The sequence below is a fragment of the Anopheles funestus genome, chromosome 2RL (assembly GCF_943734845.2).
Source record: "Anopheles funestus chromosome 2RL, idAnoFuneDA-416_04, whole genome shotgun sequence".
Taxonomy (NCBI): Eukaryota; Metazoa; Arthropoda; class Insecta; order Diptera; family Culicidae; genus Anopheles; species Anopheles funestus.
This window is the reverse complement of record NC_064598.1, coordinates 28,145,935-28,160,353: the sequence shown is the minus strand read 5'-3', so window position 1 is coordinate 28,160,353 and position 14,419 is coordinate 28,145,935. Positions and strand designations below refer to the sequence as shown.

Here is a 14,419-nt window from a genome sequence, read left to right as displayed (position 1 = left end):
CCCAAATGGGGAGAAATTATGAAAGGCTGACGGATGACGTAAGGAGGCTCCAAATGGTGGCCCAAAATTAATTAAACCATGGGCAGAATGCGTGAAAACTACCTTCTTCCCATTTTCGTTAGTCATGGGATGCACATTTGGTGCAATGTTAAGTAATCTGGACTCATTGGACTGATAGCTAGACCCCAAAAAAAGGATGCAATAAAAAGCTGCCAAAGTTGGATGAAGGTAAATAAAATAAAGGTTCTTTTTTGTTGTACATCTCAACTTATGCGTTTGAATGCTTCCTTAGAGCAGTGACGATCGTTCGTATTTTGCATACCACTAATGAAGAAATCTGCTCCGTTTCGATGAAACCGACGAGGTACGAGGTTTTTCATTACTTTCTTCCTACAAAAAAAAGAGGGAAAACTGTCCAAACTGGTCGAACGGCTCGAAAACTGTTGCCTTCATTATTCGGTGCTATTTGCTTAACGGGTAATGATTTTAGTTTCTATTACGACGCCTTCACCGATGCACGGGTGACGGTGTTTATTGCTTTCCCCGTCTTTTGGGGGCCTTCCCATCAAAGGAAAATGGAGTGGTTGAATATCGTGTCTTTTTTTAATTAACTAATAATAATATTAAAACGATGCTTCCATCGCCTTACGGACGAGCGCTTCACCGTATGCAAGCGGCATTTTCCCCGTTTTTCGATGCGGGAAGGAAAATTTTGCACGATTTAATCTACCAAAAACCCAATACCGGAACTGTATATGTGTGGTGATGGTTGCAGTTTTTCACTATGGGTGGATCATCCTTCCTTAGCTGTGCTCTAGATCGGTGATCTGTAAACATTGCGGAGTTAAAAGACAATAATTATAAATGTACAAAAATAAAAAATGAATAAGTTATCTGAAGCCGATATGTACTATTCCTTAGCAATATTTGTTTATTTATTGATTAAATTCACCTATATAATTGTCAATCTTTGACGTAGGCAATGCCAAATCTTTGACGTAGCCCCCGTCGTGGTCCGGTGGTGTATGTGATAAACGGCGCCGGTTCCACGCGGCAGGACCGAGTATCAAATCCCATCCGGACCGTCTCCCCGTAGCAAGGACTGATTATCCGGCTACGATGTAAAGAAAAGTCTAATAAGAAAGAAATGGCCAGCAGGACCTATAAGGCCGTTAAACCGAGAAGAGAGAAAGAGAGAGAGAGAGAAAGAGATAAGGAGATAGAGAGAGAGAGAGAGAGAGAGAGAGAGAGAGAGAAAGAGAAAAAGACAAAATTAAATTATCTTTTTAACTAAAAATTGCCTTAGTTTCTAGTAGTGATGTGTAATCCGGAGTGGAATCGTGGACTCCACGTATGAAAAATTGATTCCGACTCCGTCTAAAAATCAAAATTCACTCCGGCAAGTCCGGTCGAGTCCGGCACACTCCGAGTTCGATCGAGTCCGAATCGGTCCGATCAATTCCGGATGAGGAATCGGGTCCAGATAGTGATGAGTAAATTATAAATTTCGCAATAGTCCACAATACACTCCGCCCCCGTTAACTTCTTCCGGAGTCATTCCGACTCCAACTCCAGCAGGCAGCAAAATTTATACGTTACCCATCGCTAGTTTCTAATATACTAGGAACAGACTTTCTTTGTTATAGTAATATGTTAAGTAGTCTTATTTAGTGATTATAATCATCAACTTTTTAGTATAGTCCAATCGTAGGATACTGCTATTTTGATAAAAATTAATTTAAATTTAATTCACAATTAAAGATAAAATATTTTCAAGCCTTTCGTTGGTTGAATTAATTTCTTAGAGCCACCCCGAGAGGGCCAAAGAGCCATATTTTACCGACCACTTTTTTGAATGAAAGAAAAATTGCACGCTGCACAATCACCCCAATCATCATGTGACTGGGCATGTTTTCTGTGGTTTCTTGTGTTTTGCCCCCCAAAAACACCATTTGACCCATTGTTTAGAACGAACGGCAAAACATGCAGCTCAAATGCATTAAACGGTATAACGCAATCCATCCTCCAACTTCATCGATTGCCTCATCCACACTTACACAGCCTAAGTGCTGTCGGTTAAGAATTTAGCTTACTTTCCGTACGACTTTGCTAAGCGTTTTGGAGCGAAAAGTAAGAAAAAACCCCAAACCATAACGCCAACATGCAAATGTAACGCCCCGGAGGACGGCTAAACAGCATTCAAATAAAATAGCGATGAATTGATAATTTTTAAAGTGCACCAGTTAAGATTCGCACTGCCCTTTTTGGCGGGGCGGGTGGGTTGGCAAAGTTTCCATTTTTTGGAAGTTCACGAAAAGGTGCTTTACAAGGCACAACAACCGCACACCGGATCGCTACTATCACCGTCAGTAAATCAGTACCAGTGAAGGGCAAACATTGTGCAACTACGTCCGCCGCCTCGCTGGCCATTAATCCACCAAAGTGCTCCAAATAAAGGGTCAAACTGGTCCTCACACAGTGGCATCTTGTGACAGCGGCGCGAAGGTGTACGTTACCAGAAGAAACAAAAAATGATTGTAACATTTAGTGTGCGCTGAGTTGAGGGTTTTTGGCGCCGAGCATAGAAATCATAAGCCCCAATACCCGGTGGGTACAACCTCCTCCCTTCAGCTGATATGGCACAACGAAGCGATGTTTTCCGTGCTGGAAACACTCAGCCGCTGTCGAATTAAGTCACCATTCCTGGTCGCTGCACCACCGGTAGCTTGCAATTCGTTCACATGACCTCCGTGCGGGCTGTGATATGCATTAATTTTGCAACAAACAAGCGCACACTTCCATTGTTCAATTCAAATGGTGCACACTCCCAACGGGGCGCGATCGTGTGGCCCACCGTGAATTGAGTGCATTTGCTCACTATGCTCTGCTGGGGTGTTGATTTTCAGGGAAAGAGAGAAGGAGTTAGGGTAGTGAGATGAGATGTTTTGTTTGGCTTTAGTATTTTGTATCTTGCTCTTTGTTTTTTTGGGGACACCAAACCCACTCCGAACAGCTGTAACACGGCACAGCTAGTTTCCACTTTATCTGCAATGCTCTTGATGAAATGGGATGATTTTTGAACTGATGCGTTGTCTATGGTATAGAAAAATGTGTTTTGTCACCCATGAGTGAGAATGAAGTGGTGGGCTTTCGTGTGTCATTGGGTATGTGCGTGCTAAAAGGCGAAAAAACAGGAAAACTACTCGATGGATGGGTTTGATACTACCAGACGTAACCGTTGTTAAAGTGAATCATGGATGGGGAAGAAAGATGTAGATAATTGATCATTTTGTGATTAATTTTTTTTACCCTAAAGATTTGTAAAAAGTAAAGAAGAAAAGAAGTAAAGAAGAAAAGGGAAAATGTAGCGGAAAAGAAGAAAAAAGAATCTAAAAGTTTATCAAAACAAAACAGAATAAATTCAAAACAGAACGACTTTTTTACGACAACGAAACAATAAAAACAAACAAGAAAATGACATAAAGAGCGATAAAATGCGGTGCAAAATTACAATAAATTGTGGTAAAACACGACTAGCGGAGGGGTTGATGACAACCTTACACCTTTTCTGAAGCAATAATTGATTATCTTTGCACTTTGATATAAGAAGTGTAAAAAGAGAAAAGTGATGGGCGAAAAATGTTAAACAAAATGTTTAACATTTGTTAAATGTTTAACATTTGTTAAAATCAAATGTTAAAAATCAGAAATTGGAAATACAAGATAAACTTCGTGTTTTTTAAAGCAAACAACCTCAGTTATTGGATTGACAGTATTCTTATGAGAAATTATAGACACATAATAAAGCATGAAAATAGAAAGGAAACCCCCACAGAGGTAGATACATTTTACAGGTTGTTCTTGGAGTGGTTTTTAAAAGCCAAATTTGCAAAATGCGTAATTTTTATTAGAAAAAAATAGACAAAAATAAAATAGCATATTATGTAAAGAATATCTCACGAAAACTTCCGGTGCTTCGGTTTGTCAGGCTTCTTCGAAATTTTGAGTAACAATTTGCAAAATATTAAACAAAACCCTATGGGAGAAACATTATTTTCACAGAAGACTAGCCTATATAATTCTAAATCATACCCAACACAATCTCTCATCCAATAAATCCATAAACCAAAAGGCTAAGAACGTTTCCCGAAAAAAAAAACACACACACCCTCTCATTCATAAGATTGCTCTTGACCCGACCATGGCCCACACACCGTACACAGTGTCGTGCACGGTAGTGTTCTTGTGGAAATTTCATCCAATTACTACACGATCGCAAAACCGGACCTAGCTCATTACGTTTCCGCTTCTGTTCCGCTTGCGCTGCGCAAGAAAAGCGAACAAATTAACGCGCAAAAACACAGGACGGACGGACACATCGATATGGAAACTGGCACGGGATTGCCGATACACTACACGGCAGAGAGAAGGAGAGAAGAAGAGAAAAAACTAGATCGACCTTCGGCGTGACATTTTAATGCTTACCACCAAACAGGCAAAGAGCGTGAGCCAAAGGGATGCCGTCACTTCCACGTCACGTTACTTACCCGGGTGCTCAATGCCGGACGGATACAATTGCCCGTTGGTAAGCTTTCGATTTTTGGCTTCAATTACACCTATTGCGCCCGGTCTGTCGGTGCCTTCCAGCTACCATCGCCGTTAGGATGCCAATGCAATAGTAAGAGATATTAAGGGAAAGAAACATTGTGTTTCACACACATTCTTATGATAGTGTGCAGTAAGTGTATCTATGTTCCCCCGGAACTTATCTTCATTTTGTTGTCTTTAGCAAACATTTTACGATCACCGCAAGACAAGTAGCAGCGACCATTCACGTGGTGGAAATGTAACGATCGCTTGACAGTACAAATAATCCGACCATTTTCCCATTCCGAGTCACCCGCCTGGACATCTACCGTTTGGTTTGTATTTTATTAGCATTCCTTTTGCACTAATTTCGTCTTCCACTCGCAAGCCAACCGATACGAATGAAATCGAAAGTTTACTTTCTTTCACAGGGCGCCACAGTGTTTCGGTCGCACACGGTTTCGTCTGTGCCCCGTCTTTCACCTGCTGCAAGCAGTGTGCCTTTACCACCTAAGAACAGGATCAGGATGAAGAAAGAAAGGAGGTTAAAAAAGCGAGACAAAACGAAACAAAAATAAAACACATAAGACGCAAAACGGGAGCTAATGTTACACCGTGTTGCGTTCGTTGCTTGTCGTTGCGTTGTAGTCTTCTGTCGTGTGGATCGTTACCGGCGCAACCGTTTGGTAAATCGTTTCAATGTTTTGTCTGGTGGAGAGCATCACTACGGCATCGGCATTACCACGAAAAAAGTAGACACATACACACACTCAAACCCACAAACACACACACGTGCGTCCTCACGTGCTCACTCGCTTGGTTTAAATCGGTGGCAAATCAGATGGATGTGCCAACCGGGTGCAAAAACCGTCCAGTTTTGCAATCGAAAGCACCCTGGCTTGCAGGGGTGTATATGGGACGTGTGTGTGTGTGTGTGTGTGTGTGTCCGTGTATGATCAAGATGTTCACACACAGAAAATTTTCGCGTGGAATCTGCCCGCACCTGGTGCGTTATTTTTTCTAATAGCAGCCTTTTTTCTATACAGGGCAGCACTAAACGGCACCAATGTGTGCGGTAACGTATGGGTCGGGAAGAAAAATGGCATCAATGGTTGCAGTGCAGTGCATAACACGATAGTCATAATAAAATGCCGAAATTTGGGGCGATATAATTACGTGTCAAGCAGCCGGTCCGAAAGACCGAAGAAGTTCGGTGGAATGGGATGCGAGGAATTAGTTTTATTTGCACTGGTTAAGGGGATGAAATCATCCACAACTATACTTCCCACTGGTGGGCAGAGCGGTGTTGTTGATAATTCATTGCGCGGTCTGTAACAACTGTGAGATTTTCCATAAACTAATAAACCTATTGATGGTTTCAATAACAGTTTCGAACTAAAGATCGGGACCAGTGGCGCGACATCAAAACCTCCATTTCAACGTTCAATTGTGGGTTTCTTTTGTTTTGACTGTGATAGAGACAAATGAAGCAAATAGTAATACTATTTATTTGCTTTTCTGTCATCACACTTAACATCTCCCATCTTTGTATCTTCATTTCCCAACACCCTTGTTCGAAGGGGTGTTTTGTTTACGTTGAAGGTTAAAGACAATTTTTGGATGATTGGTGAACTGCTGGTCGTAAAATGTGATTTGTTTTCCCATGAAAATTGTAATAATAAATGATTGATCTTGATCTGTTAAATAAACATCAGTTTAATTTACTCTAATTATAAATTTGATCATTAAAATTTTCATAATCTATTAGTGATAAAAATAGACACTGTTCAGAAAACTGCTCATAATGTCTTCCCAGATTGTATATTTCCTTTTCATTTTGTCGATCACTTATCACACTTTTATGTAAATCAACTTTTTGCGCCAATTATCGTACGGATGATCATCGTTGCGATCACACTTTACGCATTCTGGGAGCGTTTGACCAACAAACAGCCCACCAAAACGATTACCACAAGTTGGATCGATCCAAAGAAAAACGATCGATAAATCTGTCAAACGAAAAATTAGTGCAATTTTTTAAGCCATCCCGCTTTGCGCGATTCGCCCAATCGGCAATGTTTACTTACATCATGTTATTGATTTTGTTTTCCACCCATCGACGATCGATGGACGCACGAACGATCACAACCACGGGGATGTCCACCCTTTCTGGGTTGGTTTGATTTGCACAAGTTTAAGCAATTTGGAAATCGTAACTTGAGGGATGATTGAACTACTACGTAACGCAAAAATTATTAATTTTTAACCCCCTCATATTATAACAAAACGTAACGCTAAATCTTTTTTTGAAAGATTCAACACCATGTCCTTTGGGTGTCTTGTTGGACCTACGTATATGCTTACAAAATGAGCTATTGTTTTGCTATATGGGATGGATGTTCTCTTGGAAGTGTCGAAGAATCCTTTCTGGCGGTTTTTTTCCGGACGATTATGGGGAAATTTACGAAAGGAAAGAATCGAACAATTTTTTTAATTTTCATCCTGTTTTCTCACACTATCGATCATGTGTTATAGCTAGTATTTTTCAAGCATTCTTTAAGAATTCCGAATAAATCCCTCTCTGTAACAAATCGTAACGCTCCCAGACAACCCCTTCCCCTCTCCCCGTTCTCCCTTCCAGTGTAACGTAATAGTTGAATGATCCCTTAAAACGTTTTGCGTTGCGTTCAGTTTCAACCCTGTGAAGGAAGCGTTACATTATTGCGTTTCGATCAGGTTACAGTGTTAACGACAGTTTTATGCATCGCCAGTCCAATGCGTCAGAGAGCCAATGAGCAATGGGCAAGAAGCTGACCGTTTAGTGGAGTATTTCTTCAAACAAACGTACGTTGCATATGGATGCATCACGATCGCCAGCTCAATAAAGATTGCATCGTATGATTACCGTTTTGCGTCCGAATGACATGGTTGTACCGTGTTGAGCAAAAGCAGCTTAATCATTGCAGAAATAAATATCGTTACGCTGGTTTTCCTCTTACCAAACAATGCCTCGAATAGATGGCAGTATCGGAAAACGAAAACAATTTCCGGTAAAAAGGTACTGCTCTAATGTGTTTTAAAACAATGCCCACTGAAACATACTTGCTTATGATCGCTGGCAAGAACAATATCATTCAATTCTTTCACCTTTTTCGAACATGAAACATCTTAAAGCGATCGCCACGGGACATGCTTATTGGTGCCGAGCTATAATTCATTTCCTTACAGCAATTACCATCGACCCAGCGGTCGACCATCGATCCATTTGCGGTACCTTGCATTGCCACCATCCGCTTATGATCGGTCAAACCAATCGTCATACACACAATGGCAGTGGAGAGATTTGTTTGTTCGCCAAATCAATGACCACTACTACGAAATGGAAGCTATATAATGCAAAGAAATTCGAACGCCCTTGCCCAGGGTGTAATTGTACCAGGGTGGCCACACATTGAATGCCTACTTCCGGTACTATGATGAAGCAAACAATGATAAACGGCGCTGTACGAGTGTGAAATTGAAGTGCACTGTCGGTATCCTGTCTTCGTACGCCGATGGGTTGAATTGAAGTTCCAACGCCCGGGACATATTATACTCGTACCCGGAGATCATTGGCAGATGACATGTCGGGAAATGCTAATGGTGAAGCAAAGGCTACGGAGCATGAAGCCATTGGAGCAGGTTGTTGCAAAAACACTTTCCATTTCTAAATTGCAAAGTACACAATTGATGTACTTATCCGACGAAAATATCCATGTTTAAAAAGATATTAAGAAATGTTAGGTGTGATAGAAGTTTCTGTTATTTACCGATAGCACTCATAACAGTTTAATGAAATTGTACTTAAGTTTAAGAACTCGCATATATTGAACAGTAGATGATCGATGATATTTAATTTGTATGAAGTTGTTTATTAAAAGATCAATGAAGGAAAATACTTTGTTAGCAAATAGATCTGAATAATCCAAGGTTCACTTTAGCTCAGAACATTTTTTTGTTCCTTTAATCGGATAATGCCAGAGCCGTAACAAAGACGAGATCTCTGTTCTATTATTCAATTTGCAATTTATCTTACAAGGTATACGCTTGGTGACGGACTGATCGCACTAACGTTCTGTATTTTGTGTTTTATTGTTTAACAGACTGTAAATCACAAATTTAAATAATTTACTCAACAATCACGTGCAGCATCCGGTGTCTCAGCATAATCTCAAGTCCTATTGCTGTCGTGTAAATGAGCCTTGAGATTTACATAGCTTGGGGATTTGTTCATCTTTCATGTTGTTTATTGTAATGTGTGCAATTCTTCAAAATATTTTATGATTATGATTTATTTATGAACAAATCAAAATAAATCTTTATCAAAATATATTGTAAAACAATAAAATTAAATTGTTATACTACTCACGGAATTGCACCAACGATTTTTCTGTTTGAATGTCAGCTATATGTCCGCGAGCTCGACCATAGTTCATTCATAGCACAGGTGCGCTTCACTTGATTTGACAACAAGTGTAATCTGCCCTTGATGAAGGTAGAGATCAAGGCAAAGATCTTTGCCACTTTTAGGAATAATACAATTGACGAAATTATTTTATAAAAGAGATAAATTTAATGTCCACATTTCAACTTTCTTTTGTAGTACATATGAACATAAACTTAAACGAAAATTAATGGATGATGAATCGCAGATGTAATCGAAATTGCAGGATTTCATTTGTATGTAAAATGCTAATTTTGGAAGATTGAAGTAGGGGAACACAAAGTTTTTAAACATCTTTCAACAAATGGTTAAGTTTAGGTTTTAAATCGATCAAAAACCGAATTTAGATGCTTGATTGTGCTTCACATAGCTGCAGACAAATGGTTTTCCGTTGCTCCCAACTGTCAAAATGATGTGTCAAAGTGCAGGGGAGAAAACGCACCATGTACGTACCACGCTTCTACATACCCGAGTTGGTGCTTTTGTTTGTTATTGTTGCAGGTGACAGCGGAGGAGTCGCTCGCGTTCGCGTCAACATCAGCACTTTTCGATTCCCTTCCAAACGAGAGAGGTGAATTTCGTGTCGCTGGTGCTGCTAACATCCGACGGTGCGTTTCTACATTTTTTTGTGCATCACATCGGGTAGCCATTACCATAATAACGAGAATCATTATCGTCGTGAATGATTGTTGGCGGATTTCGCGTCGTGCTAAATTCCACCAGTCAGCGTGATAAATCGTGAGAAGCTGTGCCCGGGCCACGGAGCGCAATCTTGTTTCCGCTCCAGCCAAATCGTGAAACAGCATTCCATTGTTGTTGCCAGTAGCAACGCAGAGACAGCCACAGGCCAGTTTAGGCGCTCGCCAATGTGTCATTAGACGAAATGTATTTAGTGGCGCGCGCGTGTGGAAGGGCGAGAAAGGAAAAGAAAAATCTGGCCCGTGTGCGTACTGGCAGTGGCATTTTGAAGCAAAGGAAAGCGAAAGGAAAATAAAACACTGTCGAAGAGGGTGCAAGAGAGTCTGCAAAACGCCTAGTGAAGAAGAAGAGTGAAGGGGTGTGAAAGTGTACGCGAAGAAGAAATACAAAAAAGGAAAAGAATCAAGCAGTGAGCGCACACACAGAGAGAGCGTGTGTGCCTCCTACCGTCACATGGCAATGGGGGTTCAGTGAAGTGGAAAAGAGAACGCATTGAATCCTGAAAATCCTCCGTAGCATGCTCGGGAAAATTGGTGGTACGCCGTACAAACCCGGAAGTGCACATTCGCTCTTTGGTTTTGGGCTTTTGGGAAAACAAAGAACGATTTTGAATATTGCTCTGTGCAGGGGTTGAATTTTCTTTTAGACCAATATTAAATTGTTTTTTGGTGTTTTGTTTGTTTTTTTTCGTATCCTCATCTTTGCTTTGAGGAGTAAATTTTCTTTACATTTCATTCATTAAACCTCTTGCCTTCTTCTAGCCTGGTTTTCCCCTTCCTATGTGTGTATTCTCTCGACCCTTTGCTAGGTTTTTGCCTATTACTTATGGTGCGCTTTTATGTTTGCAGGGTTCTCTCCTTTGGTGCTCAGATGGCGCCGCACTCTTAGCAACACACACAATGCCGAAATGACCCACATTAGAGGTTAGCATAGGAAATCGGGTCTTTGGTCGAAGGCACACAACAACAAAAAAACACCCAGCCTGATCTGGCTGGTTGCGGGACACACATTCACACATTCCCTGCATGCCTGCGAGTGAATGAGTTTAGTTTTCCAGACCGTGTGCCCTATTGTTTGTGTGTGCGTGTTACCTCGGGCGGAAGGCTGTAAAGTGAAAATGCGTAAAATGCTGCTTTAATGCGTACCGAGCTAATAATGTTTCTGAATCAGTGTTTAACAACAACGTGTGTTTGCTAGTGGAAAATTAGGTGCAAAAGTTCTTTAACCGAAAAGTGACGAGTGTTTTCCGGCGTGATTGTGAAGCTGTGGAAAATAGTGGTGGTGTAAAAGAAAAAAAAATCTGCCAAAAAAATTATATTAAATTTGTGCAATTCGTTTCTGGTGTAATGTTTTGTTTGTTTTGTCGTTTTTCCGTTTCAACCCTCTGCCGGTTCGATTTGCGATCAAAGCCAGCTTTGTCGTAATATGCTGAAACGCGTGTGAATGCATTTTCTTTTTGCATCTTCACCCCCCGAAGGGACCGTCCGTCAAGTGCAAATGTGATTTGTTGTTCCCGTGTAATCTGAAGACCCCTTCGGTCGTCCTGCCCAGCAAAAATTGCGCTCAGTGTTTCACATCTGGTGCGTGTTTTTTTTACATATGTGCGTTTTATGTATGAGCATTTCTCGACAACGAAAATCATTGCCTGCTGCAATATAGTGCGCGGCCCAAGTGAAGCTGCTGTGTTTTCGGTGCGGAAGTGCTAAAAATAAATTTCAACCGAAGGAAACAAAACGTCAACCACACACGAATTAATTTTCCATTCCTCTCCATTTTCCAACCGCGGGTGCGTGCACCTCCCCCGGTGGGGTGGGGAAAAAATCTCGCGCACACGACGGAATATTAGACAACATCTTTACCGCATCGTCCACCACCACCACTAGTCACCAGCCTACAAGAAAAAAAATTACCCCCCGTCGCGTGTTTATGTGCGCCTGTGTACGTATGTGTGGGTTAGTGTGGTTTTCTATGTAAACACGATGCAATCAGCAGCGCTGGAAAGGAGAAAAAAGATGCAACCGCCGACGCAGCATAACCATAAACAACGGGAACGATCCGGACCGGCACGGAAAAGCGTAGAACAGCGCGGCACGGGAAGGCGGAAAATAGTGGCACCGACGGGTAGCAACATGAGATTGACTTCCGCCCTCGGGGTGCGCGAGCTGTTCCTTTCGACTTTTCTTGTCGTGCTGGTGCTAGCACAGGTAAGAACCGTACCGGTAGTGAGTGCATTTACCAGCAGTCCAGGGGTTAGAGATTTTCCTAATTCACTCATTCATGTCTGTGTTTATCTGATTTCCCGGTGCCGAGGACTGATGGAAAACGTTAGAGCATCAAAATAACAAACCAAAAATAATGTATAAAATATTATGCTCGTGTACAATTACCAGAACCGGACGGGATTTATTTCACCAGCCAACAGTTTCGTATTAAGCAAGTAAAAGTGCGATTCACTTCAGTTTCTCTCCCTCGACGCTTATCTTTGCGTGACATTGGTATCATAAATTGTATCGAGTTTTTGATATATGACGACGCTCCGTGGTTCGAAGCTAGTGCTGGCGCGTGCCACATCATGCCCGAGACACGACGCCAAAGATACCGAAAGTGATCATAAATCTCGGGAAAGTAGTGTTATTTGTTTGATAGAGTAGAAAGACACACATACAACAATATTATCTCACAGTTGCGCCAGTTACCAGATGTTTTCCTTGATTATTTTTCCTTCTTCAACAGGCTATTTATACTCCACTTTATTTATGTACTTTTCTGGAAAAGAATCCTCGAACATGCTTTACTACTTTGTACGAAGTTAGATAATTTGCTAAAATTAGTTGGTTATTATAATACGGGTTTTACAGGTATTTAGTAGTGTTGTGCTTATTGAATCTTTTGAAAAGAGTCATTCATCAAAAAGAATCTTCAGTGAAGAGTCATTCATATCATGAGCCGTCTTCCAAAATATTAATCAATTTTCATAAGTTGAAATGAATCCTCAAAGATTCATGAATCCTTGATGATTCGCTGCCAACAAACTTGAATTAAATGGGCTAACCGGGAGAGGCAGGGCCGTGGGGGATTAAGAGGGTGAACTATCCCGAAAATCTAAGGATTCATAATTCAATGAGGATCCATGAATCTGCAGAATTAAGATTCAGAGTAATTCATTTCAGCTCAAAGATTCGTTCAGATTCATGAATCTGAATCAGATTCTCCCCACAGTGGAACGCCGATTATCCGTGCTCATCGGGACTCAGCCCTTGCCGGATAAGTGAATATCACGGATAATAGGAACAACTCTTTTTATTGATAAATATTCGTGTTTAGGGTGAAATTTTATTCTAAAGCAAGTTGTTAATTTTCTTAGTTGCACTTTGCAAAATAAATTTGTTCTATTTGGTCGGACTTGAGCAAATTGTATCATTGCCTTTTGAGGCTTTTATTTCTCGCTGTCATTGGTTTGGTAGTTAATATGACATTTCGCCTTTAGAACTGTCATTTGCGACCTGCACGGATAATGGGACAGCCGGATAAAAGGTACCCGGATTATCGGCATTCCACTGTATTTAGATATAAAAGGTATTTAGCGATAAAAGGTATTTAAACCTATTGTCCAGTATCTCAATTTTTCTTTCAGTTAGAAACGTTCGGAAGCAAACAATTGGAACAACAATTGACAGCAACGATTGCCCGTCAATCATCTGTTCATAACCAATCATAATCAATGTTGAAGCTTATCATTTTCTATTGATATGATATTGATATTGATATTGATAATACAAACTGATAAATGATGACCGTGGCTTCATTTCAGACCTGATTTAATCGCTACAGATGGTTGGCCGGGCCGGTTAGATAAACGGCTTCTTTAGCAAATCCAAAACGGAGGCACACGACACCCAACTTCATTAGATTTTTTCTTCCTTTTCCTTTTGCATACGTTTCGTGTGAACTTCTGGCATCGGAGAGATTATACTAAACTCCTCTGTTCCAGTTGATAAGGCGAGAAACGTCTCCAATCGAGCGACCAACTGTTGGCAACTCTATACATTGCGACCCAGCCCAACGGATGATGCTGGACTTGGTCCAATTCCAACATACTGTTATCGCTGTTATAGCTTTCCAATCCAAAGGCCGGGTGTACGGCATCGTGCATCGATATTGTTGTCAAACCACATAAATTGAAATTCAATCAACTTGCTTCTGTGGGAGAGACAGAGGGAGTGATCAAAACACTAAACCCCATTGAATTTGTCGATTTTTTTTGCGTGTGTCGGTTTTAGTGGTTCGTTTCAGTACCAATTCAGTGTCAATTGATGCTTTAATATTTTCCGTACTGCTTGTTATGTTGGATTTTGGTTTAATTTTTTTCAATGATGATTTTAAAAATGACAAATGACAAAAAATAGTTTATGACCAATTATTCAGTATGTTCAAATTCAACAACATAGTAATTTTGTTTTAATTTAATGCTGTTATGAGTCTCATTAAATTGTAAACCCGCTTCTAGAAAAAACATCGTTCGCCTTAATCATTGTTAAAAATAATCATAATTTATCGTGAGCTTATTTTTTATTCATATAAAACCCTGCTAAAATTAAAAAAAATACGTTACATGTGCTTTTGAATAAAGAAAAGTGAATGGCACAAAAA

At 40.6% G+C, this 14,419-nt stretch overlaps 1 protein-coding gene across 15 annotated transcripts in view; it reads left to right on the top strand.

Moving 5' to 3' along the window:
* The window catches only part of LOC125761834 (tyrosine-protein phosphatase 10D), a 117,238-nt gene that overhangs the window by 66,724 nt on the left and 36,095 nt on the right, over positions 1 to 14,419 (top strand). For 2 of the 15 annotated variants that reach the window (XM_049423360.1, XM_049423364.1), the window contains exons 1-2: positions 9,478 to 9,678; positions 10,618 to 11,973. In XM_049423360.1, coding sequence (XP_049279317.1) covers positions 11,749 to 11,973 — 225 coding nt within the window. In that variant the 5' untranslated portion in view covers positions 9,478 to 9,678; positions 10,618 to 11,748. The other 13 variants (XM_049423361.1, XM_049423363.1, XM_049423355.1 and 10 more) reach the window with 12 other exon arrangements.